We start from the raw sequence: 26,932 nt of genomic DNA on the forward strand, positions 1-26,932 counted from the left end.
AATGAACACTGGCAGCCATCTTTAATACAGTTACATTAGCAAGGGAAAACTTATTGTTTCACAGTATAAGAGTATAAAAGTACAAAAGGTATATAAGAAAGTATATTTTCACCTTGACAGGGTTATGGCTAGAGTTGGGATTAGGGTTAGACAAATCAGGGGTCTCCAAACGCAACATGGCGCTCCCTCGCTTCCGAGCCCCGACCTGCGCCCAAACAGTGGTTTACCCCCACATATGGGGTACCAGTATACTCAGGACAAACTGGGCAACAACTATTGGGGTCCAATTTCTCCTGTTACCCTTGCGAAAATAAAAAATTGCTTGCTAAAACATCATTTTTGAGGAAAGAAAAATGATTTTTTATTTTCACGGCTCTGCATTGTAAACTTCTATGAAGCACTTGGGGGTTCAAAGTGCTCACCACATATCTAGATAAGTTCCTTGGGGGGGGGGGGGGTCTAGTTTCCAAAATGGGGTCACTTGTGGGGAGTTTCTACTGTTTAGGCACATCAGGGGCTCTGCAAACGTAACATGATGCCCGCAGACCATTCCATCAAAGTCTGCATTCCAAAATGTCACTACTTCCTTTCTGAGCCCCAATGTGTGCCCAAACGGTGGTTCCCCCCCACATGTGGGGTATCAGCGTACTCAGGACAAACTGGACAACAACTTTTGGTGTCCAATTTATCCTGTTACTCTTGTGAAAAAAAAAAAAATAGCTGGCTAAATAATAATTTTTGAGGAAAGAAAAATGATTTTTTATTTTCACGGCTCTGCGTTATAAACTTCTGTGAAGCACTTGGGGGTTTAAAGTGGTCACTGCACATCTAGATTAGTTCCACAGGAGGTCTAGTTTCCAAAAGGGGTCACGTGGGGGAGCTCCAATGTTTAGGCACACAGGGGCTCTCCAAATGCGACATGGTGTCTATCGATTGGAGCTAACTTTTCATTGAAAAAGTCAAATGGCGCTCCTTCCCTTTCGAGCCCTGCCGTGTGCCCAAACAGTGGTTTACCCCCACATGTGAGGTATCGGTGTACTCAGGAGAAATTGCCCAATAAATTTTAGGATCCATTTTTTATTCGGACTCCCATGAAAGCACCACGAGAGAGGGGATCCGCCCCTTAGGAACAGGAAACCCACAGATACAAAAGGGCGGCACCTCTCCCACGCATCAGTTGGTTTCCTGTTCCTAATGGGACGGGATCCTGCAGAACTTACAAAAGGATCCCAGGCCGGCCGACTCAGGTAGCGAGGGGGTCTCCTACCTTGGCCGGTGCGGAGTTCCTGGAGATGTCACGGTGGTCCTGGCAGGGCTGCACGTCGGTGGCATTCCAGCAGGGAGCGGTCGCCGGTGGTGTCCTGTCTCCAAGGCCAGCGCTGGGTAAGTATGTCCCCTGGGTCTCCTCCTTCTGGGGTGGCTGGGGTCTCTGTATGCGGCGGCGCTTTGGTGGTGCCACCCGGGGTGCTGCTGGTCTGTCCGACGCCGCTCTAAGCGCTGATAGGAAAGCGCTGGGAGCCGAGGTGACGTCAGGGGCGGAGCCGGCAGTCACTTCCGGGTTTCCGGGGTCCTGCGCATGCGCAGTGCATCCAAGATGGTGGCGCCCACCGGCAATAGTACCGCTGGCGTTCTGAGCCCCAGAGACGACCGCCTGCACCTGGGGGAGTCCGGAAAACAATCAGGGGAGCGCTAGGCACATCTGCTGACCGGAGGAGGGGTTATAAGAAGAACTCCGGATCGTGGTCCCTTGTTTCTGACCTCACATTGTGCGGAAATGGAGGACGAGCATGTGCAGCAGCCTCAGCTGCTGGAAGAGGTATCCCAGAAGCCCAAAGGGAAGGAACGCGACAGAAGGAGTAGTGAGTCTGGCCACAAAAGCTCCTCCAGACAGGGGTCTGGAGCGTCAGCCAGGAAAAATCCCCCTCATATTCCGGTACCTTTCTTTGGGCAGCTGCTGGTGAAAGTTCACCCAGTGACATGATTCCCCTCATATGTTCTGTTATAGGGGAAGAAATGTGCCGGGAAGGCGAAACACAGGAAATGTGGCATCTGCGGGGTTCCCCTACCTGATTTGTGCCCTAAAAAATTATGTGGCCCCTGTATCCAGCAGACGGTGAGGTCTCAGGAAGGGGGAGGGGGTGAGAGCATTATATCTACAGGGATTAGATTGCTTTACTTACCCCCTCAGGTAGCGGAGGAATCCCTTACTATGGCCGCCAGCTTGAAAGAGATGGTCAGAATGGAGGTCAGACAATCCTTAAAGGGCCTTTCTCAAGCAGGAAGTTCTAAAATATAAAGCTCCATTATTCTCCGATTCTTCAGCAGAGGAGGATAAGGAGGAAGTTTTCTCCGGTTCAGCGGCATCGTCCTCTTCCTCGGATGAAGATACCGCTCGCTTCTGTCTACCTCTTGAGAGGAGATAGATAAGTTGGTTAAAGTGGTCAGAGGAACAATGGGCATAACAGAACCAAGACCCCAACTTTCCAAGGAGGAAATTGTTTAGTGGGTTGGAGCCGAAAAAACGTAGGGTTTTTCTGCTCAATGAAAAAATTCAAGATCTTATTAATAAGGAGTGGAAGAAGCCCGAGGAAAAAGGTTCCTTACCACCAGCGCAGAAGCGCAGGTATCCCTTTGATGACCCAGCAGTCACCAATTGGGAAAAAGCCCTCAAATTGGATGCGGCAATAGCCAAGGTGGCAAAACGGGCCTCTCTCCCCTTTGAGGATATGGGAACCCTTAAAGACCCCCTTGATAGAAAAGCGGACACCTTTCTAAAGGGTACCTGGGAGATGGCAGCCGGTTCCTTAAGGCCTGCGGTGGCTTCAACCTGTACAGCCAGATCAATGATGGTCTGGCTGGATCAGTTAGAGACTCAGTTGAAAGAAGGTGCGTCAAGGGATTCTATTCTGACTGCCTTACCGGTGATTCCAGAAGCAGCTGCCTTCTTATCAGACGCTTCCATTGACTCCATTAAAATGGCTGCTAGAGCAGCAGGACTCTCGAATGCAGCCAGGAGGGCTCTATGGTTAAAATGTTGGCCAGGTGATATGCAAACGAGATCAAAACTTTGTGCCATTCCATGTAAAGGAGAGTATTTATTCGGGCCCACCTTGGATGAACTCCTAGAGAAAGCAGGGGGTGACAAAAAGGATCCAAGCAGATTGGGGAATTTCTATCGTCGTCCCTTTAATAAGAAAAGGTTTGGTCGCGGAGGAAAGCGTACCTTTTCACCTATAAGAGACCGGTCTAGATGGGAGGATAGACATAGACGAGGTACAGGATATATGTTCCGTCGTTCCTCAAAGGAGAGAAAGAAAGAGGACAAATGACTAGAAATCCCGGTGGGGGGTAGACTATTGCATTTCTGTTCAGAATGGACAGAGATCACAAATAGTGTCTGGGTACAAGATACTATTTCTCGGGGTCTCACACTTGAGTTTTGCCGTACCCCACGGGATAATTTTATGTTAACTCCTTTGCGTTCTTCTCCCCTAGAACAATCTGCTCTAGAAGAAGTGTGGTCTCTTTGCTCTAAAAATGTACTTATAGAGGTTCCAAAGTCTGATAGAGGGAAAGGATTTTATTCTCCCCTGTTTCTTATTCAGAAACCTGATAAGACGTATAGGACCATTATAAATCTCAGGCATCTTAATAGTTATCTGGTTAAGCATACTTTTAAGATGGAGTTCATCAGCTCGACAATAAAAATGCTATTCAAAAACTGCTTTATGGTGGTAGTCGATTTAAAAGATGCCTATTATCATGAGCCCATTCATGAAGATTTCCAGCAGTTCTTGAGGGTAGCAGTATTAATGGGGGGAGTGGTTCATCATTTTCAGTACAGAGCTCTTCCCTTTGGTATAACATCGGCCCCTAGAGTATTCACAAAAATAGTTGCGGAGGTTATGGCTCATTTGCGGGAATCTAATGTCCTTATTGTCCCATACCTTGACGATTTCCTCATAGCAGGGAACTCGGCGGAACACTGTTTGTCCCAATTAGAGCTGACTAGGGTTAAGTTGGAACGCCTGGGCTGGATAATTAATTTTGAAAAATCCCGGTTACAGCCTCAAAAAATTCAAAAGTTCCTAGGGTTATTATTGGATTCAACTACACAACAGTGTCTCCTTCCAGAAAATAAATTAAATCAGATTCAGCATCAGGTATTAAAAGCAATTAATACACCTTGTATGACCCTTCGACAAGCTATGTCCCTGCTAGGGTCCCTCACATCCTGCATTCCAGCGGTAAGGTGGGCACAATTTCATGCTAGATCCCTTCAGAAAGATGTTTTGATTAAGGACAGGATCTTGAGGGGTGTATTGGAGGAAAAGATAACTTTAGAACCGGCGACTCGTGAATCCCTAAATTGGTGGCTGGATAGGGATAATCTGTCGGCAGGAGTTCCCTGGGTAATAGAGGTGTCCCGGGTGATAACTACGGATGCTAGCTCCTCAGGTTGGGGGGCTCACATGAATGACATTGTGGTTCAGGGTCAATGGGAACCATACTCAACGTCTTCATCCAATCAGAGAGAATTATTGGCAATTGAGTTGTCAGTTAAAATACTCCTCATGTATCTGCAGGGCCACCACGTCAGGATCCTCTCGGACAACCAGGTGGCAGTCTCCTATATAAATCATCAAGGAGGTACACGTCCTGAGACTCTGATGCAGATCACAGATCGCCTCCTCCGGATGGCAGAAGAGAATTTTCGATCTTTGACTGCTCTCCACATCACAGGGAAGGAGAATATAAAAGCGGACTTTCTCAGCCGCAATGTTCTAAGACAAGGGGAATGGTCTCTAAATGGAGACATCTTCAAGCAGATTGTCCGCTTATGGGGTCGGCCAGTGGTGGACATATTTGCTACGAAAGAAAACAAAAAAGCAAAAGACTTTTGTTCTCTAAATCCCAGAGAAAATCCGCTGGCAGTGGATGCAGTCCTCATAAAATGGGATTTTACTCTGGCCTACGCCTTCCCACCATTGAACCTGTTACCTCTAGTGGTGAGGAAAATCAGAGAAGATCATGTGAGAGTCATTCTGATTGCTCCCTTCTGGCTCAGGAGAACTTGGTTTGCATGGCTCAGGACAATGTCAGTAGGCGATCCCTGGGTGCTACCAGACATCCCAAATCTACTTTCCCAGGGGCTGGTATTCCATCCACAAGTGAAGGGGCTTCATTTGACGGCTTGGAGTTTGAGCGGTCATTATTAAAAAATAAAGGCTTCTCCTCTAATTTGGTTGATACCCTTTTAAATAGTAGGAAGCCAATAACAACGAGAATCTACTCCAGAACCTGGAGAAAGTTCCTAACTTCCTCAGAGTTTAACATTAATGAAGGGGTACCAATACGCCAAATATTAGAATTTCTGCAAAGGGGGTTAGAGTTAAATCTCTCCACAAGCACATTAAGAGTACAGGTTTCAGCACTTGGAGCCCTGTTCTCACTTAATATTGCGAGCAACTATTGGGTGTCGAGATTTATTAAGGCGGTCGGTAGAGCTAGACCGTTATATAGAAACAAAATGGTACCATGGGATTTAAATCTTGTCCTTTCCTCTTTTAACAAAAGCCCCCTTTGAGCCGTTGAATGAAGCCTCAATCAATATGTTGTCTCTCAAAACAGCTTTCCTGATAGCTATAACATCAGCTCGCAGAATAGGAGACATCCAGGCGCTTTCTAGACTTCCCCCGTATACAGAATTTTTACAGGATAGAGTTATCCTTAGACCGGACCCAGCCTACTTACCAAAGGTAGCATCGCAGTTTCACAGGTCGCAGGAGATAGTTTTACCTTCATTCATCCCTAATCCTTCTAACCCTAAAGAAAGTGAACTCCATACATTAGATGTCAGGAGATGTCTTTTACAATATATTTCGGTTACTAATGACTGGAAGAAAGATAATGCACTATTCCTGTCCTTCCAAGGTCCTAGGAAAGGGGTTAGAGCGTCAAAATACACACTAGCTAAATGGATTAGGGAGGCCATCTCTCTTGCTTACACGACAGGTGGGGGTCCGGCTCCGCAGAATCTGAGGGCATATTCCACCCGAGCCATGGCGTCATCCTGGGCAGAAAGGTCTGGAGTGTCGGTCGACCAGATATGTAAGGCGGCCACATGGTCATCCCCTTCCACCTTTTTCAAACACTATCGGTTGGACTTAGGGTTCTCCTCAGATCTCACCTTCGGGTTAAGGGTGCTTCAGGCTGTGGTCCCTCCCTAAAATAGCTTACATCTCTGTAATTCTCTCGTGGTGCTGTCATGGGAGTCCGAATAAAGCATTAAGCTACTTACGGGTAGCGGCATTTTTCGGAGGCCCATGACAGCACCCTTAGTTCCCTCCCTATTCACGTGGGGGTTGCACATCCTTGATATGTAAAAAATAAAAAGGGGAAAAAGGTTTTTTCACGTGTGATATCTGAATTGTTACTTTATTAAAGTTATTGTGTTTAACTGTATGTAATGTTGTGTTTGCTTGTCATTAACTGCAGTAGTCCTCTCAGGCTCTGTAATCCAACTGATGCGTGGGAGAGGTGCCGCCCTTTTGTATCTGTGGGTTTCCTGTTCCTAAGGGGCGGATCCCCTCTCTCGTGGTGCTGTCATGGGCCTCCGAAAAATGCCGCTACCCGTAAGTAGCTTAATGCTATCCTGTTGCTCATGTGGAAATGAACAAATTGAGGCTAAAAGAAATTTTTTGTGAAAAAAAAAAAAAGTACTTTTTCACTTTTACGGAACAATTTCTTGGATCAATTTGTGAAGCCCCTGGGGTTCAAAGTGCTCACTATGCATCTAGATATGTTCCTTGGGGGGTCTAGTTTCCAAAATGGGGTCACGTGGGGGAGCTCCAATGATTAGGCACACAGGGGTTCTCCAAACGCGACATGGTGTCCGCTAACGATTGTAGCTAATTTTTCATTCAAAAGTCAAATGGCGCTCCTTCCCTTCCGAGCCCTGCCGTGTGCACGAACAGTGGTTTACCCCCACATGTGAGGTATCAGTGTACTCAGGAGAAATTGCCCAATATATTTTAGGATCCATTTTATCCTGTTGCCCATGTGGAAATGAACAAATTGAGGCTAAAAGAAATTTTTTGTGGAAAAAAAAGTACTTTTTCATTTTTACGGATCAATTTGTGAAGCACCTGGGGTTCAAAGTGCTCACTATGCATCTAGATAAGTTCCTTGTGGGGTCTAGTATCCAAAATGGGGTCACTTGTGGGGGAGCTCCAATGTTTAGGCACACGGGGGCTCTCCAAACGCGACATGGTGTCCGCTAAAGATTGGAGCCAATTTTTCATTGAAAAAGTCAAATGGCGCTCCTTCCCTTCCAAGCCCTGTCGTGCGCCCAAACAGTGGTTTCCCCCCACATATGGGGTATTGGTGTACTCAGGACAAATTGGACAATAAATTTTGGGGTCCAGTTTCTCTTTTTACCCTTGGGAAAATAAAAAAATTGTTGCTAAAAGATCATTTTTGTGACTAAAAAGTTAAATGTTCATTTTTTCCTTCCATGTTGCTTCTGCTGCTGTGAAGCACCTGAAGGGTTAATAAACTTCTTGAATGTAGTTTTGAGCACCTTGAGGGGTGCAGTTTTTAGAATGGTGTCACTTTTGGGTATTTTCAGCTATATAGACCCCTCAAACTGACTTCAAATGTGAGGTGGTCCCTAAAAAAAAATGGTTTTGTAAATTTTGTTGTAAAAATGAGAAATCGCTGGTCAAATTTTAACCCTTATAACTTCCTAGCAAAAAAAAATTTTGTTTCCAAAATTGTGCTGATGTAAAGTAGACATGTGGGTAATGTTATTAACTATTTTGTGTCACATAACTCTCTCGTTTAACAGAATAAACATAAAAAATTTGAAAATTGCGGAATTTTCAAAATTTTAGCCAAATTTCCATTTTTTTCACAAACTAAAAAATTATTGACCTAAATTTACCACTAACGTGAAGCCCAATATGTCACGAAAAAACATTCTCAGAACCGCTAGGATCCGTTGAAGCCTTCCTGAGTTATTACCTCATAAAGGGACACTGGTCAGAATTGCAAAAAACGGCCAGGTCATTAAGGTCAAAATAGGCTGGGTCATGAAGGGGTTAAAAAATATAAATATGAAAATTGTGACACTCATTTGTATTCAGCCCCCTGTAGTCTGATACCCCTAAATAAAATTGAGTGACCATTTGCCCTCAGAAGTCACACAATTAGTAAACTTAGTCCACCTGTGTGTAATTTATTCTTAGTATAACTACAGTTGTTCTGTGAAGGCCTCGGAGATTTGTTTGAGAACATTGGCGATCAATCATCATCATGAAAACCAAGAAACACACCAGACCGGTCAAGGAAAATGTTGTGGAGCACAGTAAAGAAGGGTTAGGTTATAAAAATGAATAAATAAAAATGGCCCAACTCTGAAAACATCATGGAGCACTGTTCAATCCCTCATCCAAAAATGGAAGGGGTATGGCACAAATGTACCAAAGCATGGCCGTCCAGCCATCCCAAGCAAGGAGAGCACTAATTAAAAAAAGCAGCCAACAGGCCCATGGTCACTCTGGAGAAGCTGCAGAGATCCACAGCTCAGGTGGGAGAATCTCTCTGTACAGGACAACTATTAGTTGTATACTACACAAATCTGACCTTTATGGAAGAATGGCAAGAAGAAAGCCATTTTTGATTGCAAGCCATAAAAAAGTCCCATTTGTAGCTTGCAAAATGCCATGTAGGAGACAAAGCTAACATTTGGAAGATGGGGCTCTGGTTAGATGAAGCCTAAGTGGAATTTTTTGGGCTAAATACAAAACGCTATGAGTGGTAGAAAACTAACTCTGCACATCACCCTGAAAGCACCATGCTCACTATCAAACGTGGTGGCAGCAGAATCATGCTGCCAGGATGCTTTTTTTCAGCAGGGACAGGGAATCTGGTCAAAATTGATGAGGAAAAATGATGACGCTAAAGACTGGGCAACCTTGGAGGAAAACCTGTTGGAGACTGCAGAAGACTTGAGATTGGGGTGTAGGTTCACCTTCCAGCAGGACAACGACCCTCAACATACTGCCAGAGCTACAATGGAGTTGTATAGATCAAAGCATATTCATGTGTGTGAATGGCCCAGTCACAATCCACAATAGCACAGATGACAGTTTGAAAAAAGATGCCCCTGCAATTCCTTTTCATGGGGTTTATAGGTATTCACTAAAACTGAAAGTTCTTTTTTAACCCCTTCCTTATATGGCGTTCTTTTGTTTTCGTTTTTTTCTCCCCTTCTTCCAACAGCCGTAAATTATTTTTTTTTTGCTGGATGAGTTGTACTTTTGATATCAAACATGTATAGTTTAGAGAAAAAAAACGTTTATAATATTCTGAGACCCATAACATTTTCTTTATTTAGGATCTGGGGTTGTGTGATGGGCTATTTTTTACTCCCTATCCTGACATTTTTATTGATACCACTTTAGGATAGATGCCATGTGTTGATCGCCTCTTATTGCATTGTTGTGGTGACCAAAAAAACCAATAATTTTAAGTTCTAATTTTTTTTTCTCATTATGCCGTTTAAAGATCTGATTAATTTTTTTTTTCAATGTGGGTAAAAGGAGGGTTATTTGAACTTTTTTTAATATTATTTTTTTTTCAGACTTTACTGTATTAGTTCCTTTAGGAGACTTGAAGCTGCGATCGCTTTGGGCTATACATATCAGTGTATCAACACTACTGCGTAAAGGAAAATCATAATCTCCTATGAATGCCAGCCAAGGGCTGACTTTCACAAGAGTATCGTAATGACAGGCACAGGAGTCTTAAGCAGATCATCAGCTATTATGACAACCCAATGGTAGCGTGGAACGACAGGCCCCCCCTGCCGGCGCGACTGACAGCAGGATTTAACAAGTTAACAGCTCCGCTCCACCCACAGCTGTTAAAAACACATGATGGCTGATTAAATCAGCCACCATTTGCTGGGAAAGATGTGGATTTGGTGTACGTGCCCACATCAAAGGCAGGTACACAACATATGACGTACATGTACATCATGTCATACATGTACGTCATATGTCATGAAGGAGTTAAAACAGTGGAGTTGCGAGCAGCTTAGCTTGGGGCTGCACATTGCTTTTCTTTTAATGACTACTGCCGTTTATACGATTCCCTGCCTGTGCTGTGTATTCTTTGATTTCAAGGTGACCTCCGTGAAACTCCACTGATGTGGAGAATGAATTGGTCTTGGTTGGCTCTCACTGAATTGACTTTATAACACATCTGGTAAAAGACAGAAAACTGTAGGGCACAATGTCTGACACAGTCTGCACTGGTTTGGAGCATGTCAGACTGTCTAGGGACATATACCCAGTTATTAATTTATTCACACATTTCTAGGCAGAAGGCTGACAACACCAACCTATGTAGGATATTAAAATCTGACCTTGACATTACAAAACGATCTGCATAAGATGGCTAACTTGGCAAATGCACCTGGAATGGAGTAATCCTATGGCTGCATATACAATAAATGGGAGTATACTCGGGACTACAGACCAGGAGAAGGACTTGGGTATTCTCATTACATGTAAGCTGAGCAGCAGTACTCAATGTCAAGCAGCAGCTCCAAAATCAAACAAGATTTTAGGATGTATAAAAAGAGAGAGAAAATCCCGCAATCCCAACGTATTATTACCCCTTTATAAATCACTGGTGAGGCCACACATCTAGAATATGGGATCCAGTTTGGGCTCCACATTTTAAAAAGGATATTCAGAAGTTACAATCAGTTCAAAGGCGGCAACTAGATTATTACAAGGGATGGAAGGCCTCTCATATGGTGGAAGGTTAGACAAGTTGGGCTTGTTCGGCTTAGGCCTCTTTCACACTTGCGTCGGTACGGGTCCGTCGCTATGCGTCGGGCCGACGTACCGACGCACGTTGTGAAAATTGTGCCCGACGTGGGCAGCGGATGCAGTTTTTCAACGCATCCGCTGCCCATTCTGAAGTTCGGGGAGGAGGGGGCGGAGTTTCAGCCGCGCATTCGCGGTCAAAAATGGCGGACGCGACTGACAAAAAAAGTTCACTTGAACGTTTTTTTGTGCCAACGGTCCGCCAAAACACGGCGGATCCAGTGCACAATGGACGCGACGTATGGCCATACGTCGCGATCCGTTGTCACTAAAAGTCAATGGGCAAAAAACGCATCCTGCGGGCAACTTTGCAGGATCCGTTTTTTGCCCCAAATGATGGATTGCGACGGATTACAAAATAGGCTAGTGTGAAAGTAGCCTTAGAAAAAAGATACCTCAGAGTGGATCTCATTTACATGTATAAATATATGTGTGGCCAGTACAAAACACTGACACATGACTTATTCCTTCCAAGGACCGTGCTGAGAACTAGGGGGCACTCATTACGGGTGGAAGAAAGGTGATTCCGACAGCTAAGTAGAGTTGTCAAAATGTGGTATTCCCGTCCACATCGGTAGTAATGGCAGATACTATAACAGCTTTTAAAAAAGGGCTGGGTGATTTCCTCCACACACATAACATTGCGGGTTATAGTTAATTTACTGACACAATGTACAATTGGTGGAGAAAGGTTGAACTTGATGGATCTAGTTCTTTTTTTAACCTACATAACTATATAACCGAGGAATGACACAATGCAGATATATAAGGAGAGGTGGAGCGAATGTTAGATTACAGGACAGCTGCTGTTGGCATCTCTGAAGTGATCCTGCACTGGAGATGGTGTGCATTGATTCGCACAACCTTGTCCCATCGGCCTAGACAGTAACCATTGGCTGCTGGGCTCTGATAACGGCCTCTTGCCTATCTGCAGACATGGCTCTTATATTGCCTACAGCAACACCGTCATTGCCGCGTGACGCACATATGACATGCACCAGGTCGGATAATCAAAAGAAGAGCTGCAGATGCTGTTGAGTGAGAGGTGAGTATTCTCATCTCCAAGATCCTATCCCAATATGTGGTAGGTTTAATAATATTATCAGCAGATACCTCCAATTAGAAAAGTAGTTCAGTTCTTCTGATTTGCTTTGTTGCATACCATGTGCGGGGAATTGCAATAGCTTATGTATCCACGGTTACGACCTCTCACACAGTGACAGTCCGTTAGTTGCAAGTGGTCGTAACCATGGATACCTATGCTATTGCTATGCCCTGCATATGGCAAGCGACCTAGTACATCAGAAGAACTAAACTACAATTCTAATTGGAGCTTTGCTGATATTATTATTACACCTACTACATATTGGGATAGGCTCTTAGAGCTGTGAATACCCCTTTAAGGCTCCCGTCCAGCGCTCATAGATTACTGTCATGACTGTTGGGACCAGGTTGTGCACACAATTCACACCACCTCCAACTGGCTGTCTTTAGGGGTTCTCAATATGGCTTATCGGGCAAGCTGAAGTTTAGGATGGCAAGCAGCATCGCTTGTGAAACTTTTTTCTCCTGATGACGAAGATGCTTTGGATTTTATTGGAATTCTGTTAAGCTGTTGATTCTAGAAAACATTAAAGACACCATTCCCTGGGGTATTGTTCACACCTTTTGAAATTGAAATGTAGACTTCTCCCTTTCCCGTGGATGTAGTAATGAGGATTCATTATGTGTAGCATAATACTCCGAGCATACTTAGACCGAACCCCCCCAGAGCCATACTGTGTATGCGTCAGCCGTCTCCTCTTGAAGTTTCATCATCTGAGAAAACTTTACTGCGTGTGATTTCTCCAGGCATCCGAGTCCTGACATAAAACAGTCCTACTGTCTTATGGAGAGACAGTGTGTGATGTGCACACGTTCTGCAGTCCCCGTGGCGCAAATATTGTGTATATGCTATTTCTTTTCATTCCAGTCGGCATGGTCCGGTCCATATACTTACAGAAGCATCCCCTACATGTGATTTGCAAGTGGGATCTGTGGGGGAGGGGTGTCTTTTCAGTCTTTGTTACCAGGAGGCTTTTCTTAAACTATACTTTGTGGAACACCCTCCCCGAGTCCAGCGCTTAGTCCTGTGTCTGGTATTGGTTGACAGCGCAGTAACCACCTAGTGAGGCCAGCGGTTCTGCCTGTGTGGATGGCATGTTCTGCTCAGAGCCGCCAAGCTCACTGTTTGGTTGCTGCTCTGTTGACCTGACATCACCGCTTCAGCAGTTTGCCTTCTCATAACAAACTGCACCTGGGGACCAAGATTTTCTGAAAAGGACGAGCCCTTTAAATACACATAGGGGCTCATTCATCAAGCTGTTTTCACCAAAATGTTGCAAGTTGTGCAAAAAGAAATTCAACTTCTGATTTTTTATTTTTTTTTTACTCCTGTCCCTGCCACTTTCACGAACTTTTAGAAATGCCGACAAAGCTCTGTGCGGCCATCGGAATCGTCATAATTTATGCCAAGAAGATGGCATGTATTACTCCAGAGATGTACTGGAGAACGTTCCTTGTGGTTGCGCACAGCTGCAGATAGATGCGCCTAATTCATTAGGAGGGGCATGCTTCGTAACGAAATACACATACTCGTACAAGCCGCCAGTCCTGAGAAATCGGGGGCACACTGTTTTAGGAGTCTGTATTTTAGTAGGACACCTTTCCGGCAGAAATCTTCCTTGTTGTGGACTGAACCTGAAGTGATCACTGCTGCCACCACTGCGAATGTATAATCCACACACTGAAGCACACGAATTCTGCTCTCTTACCATTATCTGAAGAAATCTTGGGGGGTGCCTCCCCGATTTGGAGGCTTCTATGGGCATTGCCTCCAGCAGTTCTGTTTGTGGCCAGTATGTTGGTTCCCACTTTCTTTCTGCTAGATGGTTCCATGGCATGTTCTCACTCTCCTGACCTTAGTTTGCAGGTTTACCAGGTGCTACGTGAAGAGCTGGCAAAAGCCAAGTCCTTAAATGGCATCATTGCTGTGAATAAAGAGCTGAAACTCCGATGCCAGGTAATACAACGATGGCTACGAGCGTGTTTACTCGGCACATATACATCTCTCATATTAATAGTCAGCTATAATAATGACGTATTAATGATTGCCAGTGCAATCTATCTTATTCTAAATAGTTTAAGAATGGTACAGAAGACCAGTATTACTCTGTCGCCTCATTGGGGGACACAGGACCATGGGTGTTATGCTGCTGTCCACTAGGAGGCGACACTATGCATAATCTGAAAAAGATTAACTGTGGCTCCTCCTGTGCAGTATACACCCCTGGACGGCATCAGCCTTCTCCAGTTTTTGCTTAGTGTCGCAAAGGAGGCACACCTAAAGATTTTTACTCCGTTTTTACTCCGTTTCCCGTTTTCCGACGGGATTACAGATGAAGAAAAGAGGGTCTCCTGTGAGACCCCCGGCATGGCTCCTTCCTCGGCCCCCTATTATGGGGTGCCCAGTTGAAGTAGAGATGGCTATTCCCCATGCTGCTCCTTCCCCAACCCCTCGGGTGTTGGTTCGAAGTCGAGACCCCCCTCCTTCCCCAATTCCTTTTGGTTTCTGGGTTGAGGTCGAGGCGAGGATAAAGGCCCCTGAAGGTGTGACAAAAGCACCCTCCCTATCCCCCTCTGGGGGTATTAGGTTGAGACACCTCAGGTAGGGCCTGTACAGGCAGCATCCTACAGCTCCCAGCAATGGGCCAGCACACTGCGCCTGCATCCAGGGACCCCAGCCCAGCTGCGGGCTCCTGTTGGGGCCGGGGGGAGTGCAGGCAGGCATGGCACATACAGACACAGGGCTCCCTGCGTCCCTGTCTCTGCGGCAGCACCAGCTCTATACTGCCTCGGGGACCCCAGCCGGGCTCCCCCTTCCGCTTATAGCCCCACCGCCATCCTGCCTTCAAATCCGGAGGGGTCCGGTTCAGATCCGACCCCCTCCCGGACTTTTGCGCCGGCCTGGAGCCCTTCTGGGCCTCAGGCATCTAATTTAGGCCCCGGCTTCGGCCTAGCTGAAGCAGCAGCCTCCTCTCCGCCCCCCGGCCCGCCCCCCGGATGACAAATATGACACTCTACAGTGTCATACAAGGGGCGGATCGAGACAGAAAGGGCGGGTTTTTTATAGCCTTGCCGCCTTTTTCCAGCTCTCCGCCCCCTTCTCCTCCTCTCTTCTCTGTCTCTGCAGCCATTTTCGGCTGCAGATTAACCCTGCATCTCCCGGTCTGCAGGACCAGGACCAGGCAGCCAGTCTCCGGGGGGCACAGGACTGTGGATTTTCGGCGCTGGACCTAGGGGTACACTGGTGGGGTAAGATCACAGCTGGGTTATCTTTACTCAGCTGTGAATCCATATTACCTATAAGGCTCCCCTGTAGGTTCTCTACCCCTGTAAGGTCCATCTGCTGGCAGCACTTCTGCACTCTGTGCACTATGCCGGGCTCAAGGTCTAAGAGAACCAGGCAGAACTGCTATTATGCATTCTGCACAGCCTGCGAGACCGCTCTCCCCAGTAGTAGCACGTACCCGCATTGTCAGAACTGTATACAAACTACTGTGTCACAGCCTCAAGAAGCCCCTGCCAATGCCTCGGTGTCTAATGACACACCGGAATGGGCTACTCAGATATCGTAATCTATGACGCAGTCTATAGATAACCTAACTTCCACATTGCTTCAGGCTCTGCAGGGTCATGCCCCGGCTATGAACGTTACCCAGCAAAGGGAGAGCTTGACTCAGGAACAAGATGCCCCTGGCACATCCACGTCTAGGTCACGACGCAAGCGGATCCATACATCAAGTCCATCTGCGTCATCCCATAGCACACGGTCATCCCCCTCTAGGGAGAGACACCGTTGCTCCAGGTCATCTAGACCGTCCCATTCCAGGGACAGACAATGCAGATCTCCGCAATCCCCAACCAGAGAAGGCCTCCTCCCCAGCTCACCTAGCAGGGGACGCCTCAGTGATACACAGGATTCGGAAGGCATCTGCGTCTCTGACTCAGACAGAGAAACGGAGGGGTCCCTGATCCCAATCCTTCCTAGCAATACAGCGCTAGTTGAGGACATAATATCGTCCATCCATCGGGTGCTGGTCATTTCTGATCCGCCACCAGAGGCCCCGGAACATCAGACTTCCTTTGAAGGACCTCTGAAGCCGCCTAAGGTTTTCTCTAACCACCAGAGTTTAAGGCGATCCTTAAAAAACAGCTCTCACAGCCTGAGAAAAAATTCGCTAATCGCAAATATCTGGAGGCAAGGTGCCCCTTCCCACAGAAGGACACCAAGGAATGGACAGATCCACCTGAAGTGGATCCCCCAGTCTCTAGGCTGGCAGCACAGACCCTCCTTACACCGCCAGATAGCTCAACACTCAGGGACGCAGCAGACTGGCAGGTAGAACGCATGGCTCGTTCAATTTTCAAGGCAGCAAGGGCATCCATGGCTCCTGCGTTCGCTTCAGCTTGGGCTGCCAAGGCCATCCTGGCCTGGGTAAAGAATCTACAAGCCTTCCAAGCATCCGCTCCTCAACTGTCGGACCAAGTGGTTCAATTGCAGTTGTAGCAGATTACATGCTCCATGCAGCTCTGGTTTCAGCAAGGGGAGTCGCGGGGATAGCATCAAACCCCATGAGGCGTATCCTCTGGTTGCGGGAATGGAAAGCGGACGCAGCCTCAAAGAAGTCCCTCACGCACCTCCCCTACCTCAGTGGGAGACTTTTCGGTGAACAGTTGGATACTATGATATCCAACGCCACAGGGGGTAAGAGTACTTCTCTTCCCCAACTGAAACCTAAACGCACTTACCAGAAGCGTAACCAAACTCGATTCCGATCCTTTCGGAATTCCTCCGGCTGGTCCGTCTCACGTCCAGTACAAAATCGTAACCGTTCCCCACGCAGGGACAACTCACGATCGACGCAAAGGTCGGACAAGACCTGGCAGTCAAAAGCAGGCCAGTCTAAGCCCAGAGGAGGAAAATCTCAGACTTTCTCTTCCTCATGACTCACGGACTCCGGAAGACACCACACCGGTAGGCGGCCGACTTTTGCTCTTTCATCAAGTATGGCTGCCTATTACAGAAGACAGGTGGGTCATGGAACTAGTGTCTTCTGGATACAAAATAGACTTCACCTCCAACCCACCGGACAGGTTCTTCCTCTCTGTCCCCCCAAAACCGCCAGCCAAGGCTCGAGCCTACCACCAAGCGGTCTCCTCGCTTTATTAATCAGGAGTCATAGTACCGGTACCCACGACCGACCGCTTCCGAGGGTTCTACTCCAATCTGTTCGTAGTTCCCAAGAAAGGAGGCAGCGTACGGCCCATACTAGACCTAAAACAGCTCAACAAATATGTACGGGTCCGTCACTTCCGCATGTAGTCCCTTCGGTCCATCACTGCGTCCATGGAGAAGGGAGAATATCTCGCCTCCATAGACATACAAGACGCATACCTGCATATACCCATTGCACCTGCCCATCAGAGGTTTCTCAGGTTCGCAATAGGCCAGGACCACTACCAATTCGTGGCTCTCCCCTTTGGACTCGCCACGGCTCCCAGAGTGTCACCAAGGTCATGGCAGCAACCATGGACGTCCTGCATTCCAGAGGCATAGTAGTCGTTCCATACCTGGACGATCTACTCATCAAGGCTCCCACCTTCAAGGTTTGCGAGCTCAGCGTCTCAATCACAACCGATACTCTCAGTCGTATGGGCTGGTTAATCAACCTACAAAGTCATCACCAACTCCGAGTCAGTCCCTGACCTTCCTGGGAATGTTATTCAACACTTCCAGGGGTCTAGTGCTCCTTCCCAAGGACAAGGCACTGGCCCTCCGACTAGCAGATGAAGAAAAGAGGGTCTCTTGTGAGACTCCCGGCATGGCTCCTTCCTCGGCCCCCTATTATGGGGTGCCCAGTTGAAGTTGAGATGGCTATTCCCCATGCTGCTCCTTCCCCAGTCCCTCGGGTGCTGGTTCGAAGTCGAGACTCCCTTCCCCAATTCCTTTTGGTTTCTGGGTTGAGGTCGAGGCGAGGATAAAGGCCCCTGAAGGTGACAATAGCACCTTCCCTATCCCTCTCTGGGGGTATAGGTTGAGACACCTCAGGTAGGGCCTGTACAGGCAGCATCCTACACCTCCAAGCAATAGGCCAGCACACTGCGCCTGCATCCAGGGACCCCGGCTCAGCTGTGGGCTCCTGTTGGGCAAGTGGTCCTCAGCGGAAGCGTCCATGCCCATCAACATCCTGAAAATTCGTGCCATCCTTCTGGCATTGAGGGCTTTCCATCACTTACTGGCAGCCTCTTACATCAGGATACAGTCGGACAATACCACGACTGTGGCATATGTGACTCATCAAGGGGGGACCCGCAGTACCCAAGCGACACGGGAAGTGTCATATGTCCTCCGCTGGGCGGAGGACACAGGGTCGGTCCTTCGGCTTTCCACGTTCGGGTGTGGACAACTGGGAAGCAGACTTCCTCAGCCGACAAGAAATAGACTCGGGAGAGTGGTCTCTCCATCCCGAAATTTTTCTACAGATCTGTCTCCGCTGGGGGACCCCGGATGTGGACCTAATGGCATCCCATTTCAATGCCAAGGTCTCCAACTTCATTGCCTGAACTCACGATCCGCGGTCGCTCGGAGCAGTCGCTCTGGTTCAGGACTGGACTCAGTTCCAGCTTCTGTATATTTTTTCCACCTCTCCCCCTGATATTCAGAGGGTGAGGAAGATCAAACAAGGGGGAGTTTCAACTATCCTCATTGCACCGGACTGGCCCGGACGCACATGGTACGCCGACATCGTACAACTCACAGCAGACGCCCCCTGGCGTCTCCCCGACCGCCACGATCTTCTATCACAAGAGCCGTTCTACCACCAGAACTCAAGGGCTCTCAACTTGATGGCGTGGCCCTTGAGACCTGGGTTCTAACCCAGGCAGGGTTCTCGACAGAGGTCATTGCAACCATGATCAGAGCACGGAAATCAGCCTCTGCCAAGATGTATTACCGTACCTGGAAAGTTTTCTTTACCTGGTGCGAATCTCGTGGCTAGGTTCCACTCCCTTATTCCCTACCCAAAGCTCTTGGTTTTCTCCAAGCGGGTCTGGAGGCCAGTCTGTCATTGGGCTCGCCTAAAGCCAGGTGTCGGCCCTCTCAGTGCTTTTTCCAAAAGCACATTGCTACCAAGCCGCAAGTAAGGCCTTTTCCTTCAGGGGGTTCCCCGATTGGTTCCCCCCTACAGACGACCACTAGAAACGTGGGACCTCATCCTGGTCCTGACAGCATTGCAGGAACCACCCTTCGAACCCCTTAAGGAGGTCCCGCTCCGCCTTCTTTCCCAGAAGGTGTTTTTTTTCCTGGTGGCAATCACCTCGCTACGCAAGGTGTCTGAACCGACAGCACTCTCATGCAGACGGCCTTTCCTGGCTTGTCACCAGGCCAAGGTAGTTCTTCGTACGGTCCCATCCTTCCTTCCGAAGGTTGTGTCAGACTTCCACCTCCATGAGGAAATTTCACTACCATCCCTTTGTCCGGTTCCGGTTCATAGAGTGGAGAAGGCTCTGCATACGCTTGACCTTGTCAGGCCTTTGCGTATATACGTGTCTAGGACTGCGTCCTTCCGGAGGTCTGATTCTCCTTTCCTCCTTCCGGAAGGCGGCCACAAGGGTAGGCCAGCTTCCAAAAGCTACTCTTGCCAGGTGGATCAAATCCACCATACAAGAGGCGTACCGCCTTAAAAATCCTCCTCTTCCAGCCGGTATTACGGCACACTCTACACGGGCGGTAGAGGCCTCCTGGGCCATTCGGCACCAGGCTTCGGCACAACAAGTGTGTAAGGCGGCCACTTGGACTAGCTTACACACATTTACTAAACACTACAGGGTTCATACCCAGTCCTCAGCGAGCCTGGGTAGATGTGTCCTGCAGGCGGCGGCGCCCTAAGTGTACGGGCCTGTCTGCACAATATTCGTCCATTGCTTCCCACCCAGGGACTGCTTTAGGACGTCCCATGGTCCTGTGTCCCCCAATGAGGCGACAGAGTAAAGGAGATTTTTGTGTACTCACCGTAAAATCTCTTTCTCTTAGCCTCTAATTGGGGGACACAGCTCCCACCCTGTTGCCCTTTCCGGGCTGTTGTAACTGTTGAGTTCTCATATTGTTTCTTGAGCTCGTACATAGTTGCCTTCTTACAGGCATAATTATGTTATTCATGTTACGTTCCTCCTACTGCTTTGGCACAAAACTGGAGAAGGCTGATGCCGTCCAGGGGTGTATACTGCACAGGAGGAGCCACAGTTAATCTTTTTCAGATTATGCATAGTGTCGCCTCCTAGTGGACAGCAGCATAACACCCATGGTCCTGTGTCCCCCAATTAGAGGCTAAGAGAAAGAGATTTTACGGTGAGTACACAAAAATCTCCTTTTTCCATTGTTGATCTCTGTATACACACAGTGCATATAAGCCATTACTATACAGCACATTGGTGGTGGGGTTTACCGTTCTGTTGAGGCTCCAGGCCTAACTACAGTAGACGCAGCCCATTCTTGATACTTTCACTCATCAGGGCAGTGTCGCCTTGTAGCTGGGGCTGCTATCGTGTCCGGGAAATGTTTGGTAAAAATGTCATATTAAAGAAAAATATAAATGAATATTGAAAATGAATTTTAGATACAATAATAAGCTCTGTCCCTGATGCAGTGAGCTGAAGTAGTTAAATACCAAAATTTAGGCATAGAATATAAAAATAAGGTTTTATTAGCAACGAATGATATTAATGATATTTTCTGCACTAAATGCTGAATATTTGTATATAAATATCTTTGGTAAATAATCGTTAAACGTGAATCACTATTCGTGGTGTAAAGTGTGTTTATGAGGCCTTGTGTGCTCGTGCTTTTTGGTTCGTCAGAAAAAACACTTGTATTTTGTCTCATAGGAGGAAGCATTGAACGGGAAAGAAGGTGAAACTGTCTCAGGTGACTTGCCATTCCCTCACTGGATCTGCCAGCCTTATGTCCGCCCACTGTAAGTTCTCCCCTCATTAATCAGTAGTGTTCTTTTCGGCACTTCTCCGAGCATGCTTGTGTTCTTACCGAATGTCTTCGGCGTGCTTGAAAAGTACGTTTGAGTCCCCGCCGCTCCATGTCTAGTGGTTGTTCTACAGCCGCAACACATGAAAGGATTTCATAAGAAACAGAAATCCCTGCATGTATTGCGGCTGTCCAACAGCCATGAGACATGGAGCCGCGGGGAGCCCAACTTATTATTCAAGCACGCCGAAGTCACTTGATTAGCACCCGAGCATGCTCAGGTCCTTATCCGAGCACGTTCGCTCATCAATAATTTCTAGCATGCATGGAGAGTGTGTGTGAAGGTATCCTATGGTGTTTTTTTATTTGCTATTAACTCTTAAATCAAAAGCCGTAACTTTTTTTTAAAATTACTTTTCCATTGATATATAGCGGTATGAAGTTTATTATGGGACGAATTATAGTTGTGAATGACACTGTTCACTTTCCCATGTGTACTATACCGTGTTCTGTACTGTAAATGGGGGAAAAAATATCAAGTGCGGTGGAATTGCTTAAAAAAAAGCCCACAGTTCTGTTATTTTGGGGGTCAGGTGGTGTTTTTATGCTGTTATCCTGTAAAAAGTCAGTACAATTACAGCGATAGCAGACTCGTCCAATGTTTTTGTTTATTATAGTAGTGAAAAAAAATCTGAAATTTGTATTAAGAAAAAATGTGTTAATGTAACTTTTTTAATTTTTTGGGCCATAGTGCTGTATGAGGGCTTGTTTTTTGTTCGCTGAGCTGATCTTTTTATTGATACCATATCGGGGTGCATGTAATGTTGTGATTCACTTTTACTTTGTCTCCTTCAGGGACTTAATATGCAATTGCTGATACTATATACAAATGCTGTATATATGCAGATACAGAAAATGAGATTCTCCTATGGAGCTCAGCCAGTAGTGGAGCTTCATAAGACAACTAACATGGCAGTTATGTGGGCCTTCAGCATACACCTTACTGGTTCCCCGCGATCATGTTGCAGGGAGCCGATGGAAGCTTTAAGGGGTCAAAGAGTCTTTGTTTTGTTTTTCTTCTAAGGCCTAAAGATGTATTTAAAGACGAAGGTGGAGTACGAGGGAAGAGAGCCTTGGAGGATGAAGAAGATGGAAATGCAGAACACCTGTCGAAGAACAAACAGAAAAAGAAACTGCGTAACCCCAACAAAACTTTTGACTCTTCTGTAAAACGTATGTAACTCCTTGAAGATTGTGTGTGCAAAGGAAGGAGCAGAAGCGCTAAACTTACCATTGAGTGCACCCAAAAATCTGTCACTTTGCTTGTGCTCTGAGGATTAGCTAAGCACCCCTGATTTTTACTGTAGGCGATCAGATGGGGGTCTCAGAACCCAGACATCCCTTTTAGCCAATCAGTACTACTAAACAGTGATTGCAACTTATCAAAACCATTATTCTTGAGGTCAGCCCTTGAGGATTGACCGTACAAATCCAATAATTTTAAGTTCCCCTGCACAAGAATGAAAATTGGCCAACACCCATACACACCACAGTGCAGAAAGTAATGAAACGCCAGAGTGCGACTGTTCAGCTGCACAAACTATTGTAATTTACCCACACCTCTGTTTTTTGCAGCTAAATATGCAAAATGTGACCAGTGTGGAAATCCCAAGGTAAGCTTTCCAGAACATGTTTTTGAGCTTTGTTCACCAAGCCCAGCTTTTATACATTGAACTACATGAATAGAGTATCTTCCATATTAAAGGGAACCTGTCGCCCCCAAAATCAAAGATGAGCTAAGCCCACCAGCATCAGGGGCTTATCTACAGCATTCTGGAATGCTTTACATAAGCCCCCGATGTATCCTGAAAGATGAGAAAAAGAGGTTAGATTATACTCACCCAGGGGTGGTCCGATGGGTGTCGCGGTCCGGTCCGGGGCCTCCCATCTTCTTACGATGACGTCCTCTTCTTGTCCTCACACTGCGGCTCCGGCGCAGGCGTATTTTGTCTGCCCTGTTGAGGAAGGGTCAGAGAGGCCCAGCACTTTGCTCTGTGTCCCCCCCCCCACCCCCACCCCTTCCCAGGTGAGTATAATCTAACCTCTTTTTCTCATCTTTCAAGATACATCGGGGGCTTATCTACAGCATTCCAGAATGCTGTAGATAAGCCCCTGATGCTGGTGGGCTTAGCTCACCTTCGATTTTGGGGGTGACAGGTTCCCTTTAATGCTGCTGTCATAGTTACATTATTTATCCAGTGTTTTAGGGTTTAGGCTTCAGCCACACATGCAGGTTTTATTTTAACCAAACAGCAATGGATACAGAGAGGACAATCAGTCTTTCCTTCACAGCTTTCTTTTTTTTTAGATCCCATTCTGTGTTTTTGGCATCAAAACTGCATTAACTTCTACTACAAATTAGAATTACAAGTTACTGCAAGCACACAAAGACAAATGAACAGAATCATTTGGCAGCTAACGGCTCTTTCTTTATGGCCACCCCTGAAACCAAGATTGGGGGACAAACATTCCCATTCATCTTTACATCCTACACCTGAGTAGATGTTCGTGTAGTGTCAGTGTGGTAATATACTCATCGATCGCAGTTTTCTCAAGTGTCCAGCACCACTAGGTCCCCGTATGAGTCACATGACCGCAATTCAGGCTCTCCGGATCACATTGGGGTGTGTGTGATAAAGAAATCTTCTTTACAAAAGTAAATTTGTGGAGTCTTGTTCAGCAAATACTGGGTGACACAGAGCACAGTGCGAGTCGGAGAGTCTTGGTTGTCATCACATGACTCGGAAGAGGAGCGGAACGTCGTTGGATACAAGACTGCAATCGGTGATATTGACACATCACACTAACATTTACACAGGTTTAGGGAGTAAAAATATTAATGGGAGACCTTTTTTAAAGTGTTGTTCTCAAGGTCTTTAGTTATTCCCTATGCTAGGGATACTTGATAGCTTTCTAATCGCTGGAGCTCAGACTTCCTTTGCCTCCACCAATCTCAAGAACCAGGGGGGCTGAATGAATGGAGCAGAGATCAATTATGCGCAGTACGGCTACATTCATTTTTAACAGGAGTGCTGGAGATTGCCGAGCACTGATCTTCAGCGCTCCTATTAGAATGAACGGATAGATAGTGCGCATGATCGACATCCCCTCCATTCTCTGGATTGGTGGGGGCCACATTGGTTGGTCATCCAGCGAATGGAAAGTTATCGCCAATCTTTTGGGTATGCAATAATTTTCAAACTTCCCTTTAAAGCAAGCCGGACAGCACAAACTTATTGATTAAGCCAAGTACATGCGCTCGGTGCACTCTTGGTATGGCCAAAGAATTCAGTGCACCTTCACACTTACTTGTTTTCCTTCTTACTCTCCCTCCTCCTTCCTTGATTCACAGCTCTGTCTTTACTGGAGCTAGAGAAGGACAGAGACAGAAGGAAAACAAGTAGGTGGGAAGATGCAATTTATAGTTTGGACTTGCCAATGGTGCTCCAAGCTGCTGTGCTTGGTTTGAACAGTTATTTAGTACTGATAGGTTCCCTTTAAAAACAGTCAGCATTGAAGCCAAGATGTTGACCAAGCTTCCCTACACAACTGTCCATTTAAACCTGATGTTAGATGGAGCACGCCATTAGCAAAATTGTAATAGCTGCAAGTATGTACCAGTTTCTTCTGTTACTTCTCAGGGCAGTATTTTCTAACTATGAACTTTAGATCAGGTCCCAAAATACCCATAGATGTGTATGAAGGTGGGGTTAGGCGGAAGGAATACCTGTCTGCTGAACAAGTAACTTCCCCTACGGCTACTGAAGTTTTTTTGCCACATTTATTCTTAGAATATCTTTGTTTTGGTAGTAATTTTCATGTTTTGGGCATTCATTTCACAGTGCCCTTTATAAGGTCACATTCACGATATTTGTAACTTTTTGCCAAAGAATATATTACTTTGTCATGGATGCGAGGTCGTGCTAGCTTCATTTGCAAAGATAATCTACTGTTCTAAAAATCTATTTGGCAATTTGTATATGCGGTTGCCTGATTGTGCTGTTATTGGATTTTAGGGCAATAAATGTGTGTTCCATCTGTGCCGCAGCTGCTGTAAGAAGAAAGCATTCAGGGAGTTGGCAGACTGTGCAGGTTGGTGTCAGCTGTCTGCCGTTACGCCACCTTCTCGCAAAAATGTCAAAGTACCAAAACTTACTTCTGGTTTTTAGGTCACGGGCTGCTTTTCAAAACCAAATCGGAGAGAGCTCTTCAGTGTAAGGTCGTGCAGGATGCAGATGTGTCAGAGGAGAACTTGACAGAATCAAAGCTCCCACAGCCGCCCCCCGAGATTAAAGCCTGAGCCTGAACTGTGTGACCTAGCTCATCACGAGCACCTCTCCTATTGCTGCTTGCTCAGGGAAATCTTCAGAGTTTACCACGTGTGTCTAGGAATCTCGCTACTCCATGGTGAAAGGGCACGGTACCAACTGTTTGCACTTCAGACTTTTATCCTCTTTTTTTTTTTTTTTTTTTTTCCAACCTTTAAAATGCTTTAGTTTTTTGTTTTGATGGACTGAGGAAGGTGGAAGGACCGAGGAAGGTACTGTCTTTGCCTTTTACACATATGCTGCTACTGGATTTACATCCTCTTCTCAGATAGGCTTAAACCTGAGACAACATGGGGAAAAAAAGAACTGGATTTATAGGAAGTTTTAAACTTTTAGACAAAGACGTAGAAAATAAAGATTTTTTTTCTGCTTCTACCTGGGTCTGAGTGTAAATGTGTTGTGCAATGTTTTTTAATTCTCAGGAGTAAATGTTACCGCTATATAAATGACAGTGTGACATGGATGGCAACATTCCTGTTTTTTCTTTGTGTGTATGGAGATAATAAATAATTATTTTCAGCATCTGAAAAAAAATCTGTGCTTTTTACTAATGAGTGATCTAAACATTGATGACAGTGAAAAGACTGCTAGTGCAGAAGAGTATAATATGGGTTGAATTAAAGCGCAACGAGATCTAACGATTAGTGATGAGCGAGTATACTCATTGCTCGGGTTTTCCCGAGCACGCTCGGGTGGTCTCCGAGTATTTGATAGTGTCCGGAGATTTAGTTTTCATCGCTGCAGCTGAATGATTTACAGCTACTAGCCTGCCTAAGTACATGTGGGGGTTGCCTGGTTGCTAAGGAATCCCCACATGTGTTCAAGCTGTCTAGTAGCTGTAAATCATTCAGCTGAGGCGATGAAAACTTAATCTCCGAGCAGTCATAAATACTCTGAGACCACCCGAGCAACGAGTACACTCGCTCATCACTACTAACGATCTCATTAATAGTGTTCGTCAGGGCCAGAAGAATTTTCATAATTTAACCTCTGTACGATATATTAGAAACCAGCCATCAGGATGCCATTGAAGTATAGACTTCTGCTGTAATTAAAGGGGTTTATCAGAAATATTGCATCTATTAGGAGTAAGAGATATTTTCTCGGTCTCCCATGACAGCACTACGGAGAGAGGGGATCCGCCCTTCGGGGACAGGAAACCTACAGATACATAAGGGCGGTACCTCTCCCTCGCATCAGTTGGTTTCCTGTCCCTGAACGGGGAACCTCCTTTCGGCGGTACCTGCAATGAAGACGTCGTATCCACGGACCGGGACCGGACAGTCGAGTTCTGGCAGCGAGGAGGCTCCTGCCGCGGCTGGTCCGGCACCCGAAGCCGCCACCGCTGAGACCGATGGGGTTTTCAGGGTGAGCGGGGGAGAGGCCGCCGCCAGACTCCGACGGACGAAGGGGCGCTGGTCACCCGGAGCTCCTGTGCCGGCTGCTGCACGGGCCGGGTGTAGTAAGATGGCCGCCGCTCCGGAAATGCGGCATCAACTTCCGGGTCATCCCCGCGCGCATGCGCGGCAAGGTCTCCTCTCCCAGGGATGTGTGCAGGACCGGAA

The 26,932-nt window shown here is 46.6% G+C and overlaps 1 protein-coding gene across 1 annotated transcript in view; it reads left to right on the plus strand.

Annotated features, from left to right (window-relative positions):
* The window catches only part of DUS1L (dihydrouridine synthase 1 like), a 36,315-nt gene extending 10,414 nt beyond the window's left edge, over nt 1-25,901 (plus strand). The window contains exons 8-13 of the mRNA XM_077251393.1: nt 13,866-13,962; nt 20,886-20,974; nt 22,064-22,212; nt 22,615-22,652; nt 25,056-25,131; nt 25,209-25,901. Of these exons, the coding sequence (XP_077107508.1) occupies nt 13,866-13,962; nt 20,886-20,974; nt 22,064-22,212; nt 22,615-22,652; nt 25,056-25,131; nt 25,209-25,339 (580 nt within the window). The 3' untranslated portion in view covers nt 25,340-25,901. The remainder of the gene's footprint in view (nt 1-13,865; nt 13,963-20,885; nt 20,975-22,063; nt 22,213-22,614; nt 22,653-25,055; nt 25,132-25,208) is intronic.
* The last annotated feature ends 1,031 nt before the right edge of the window (nt 25,902-26,932 follow it).

The sequence above is a fragment of the Ranitomeya variabilis genome, chromosome 4, assembly GCF_051348905.1.
Source record: "Ranitomeya variabilis isolate aRanVar5 chromosome 4, aRanVar5.hap1, whole genome shotgun sequence".
Lineage (NCBI taxonomy): Eukaryota > Metazoa > Chordata > Amphibia > Anura > Dendrobatidae > Ranitomeya > Ranitomeya variabilis.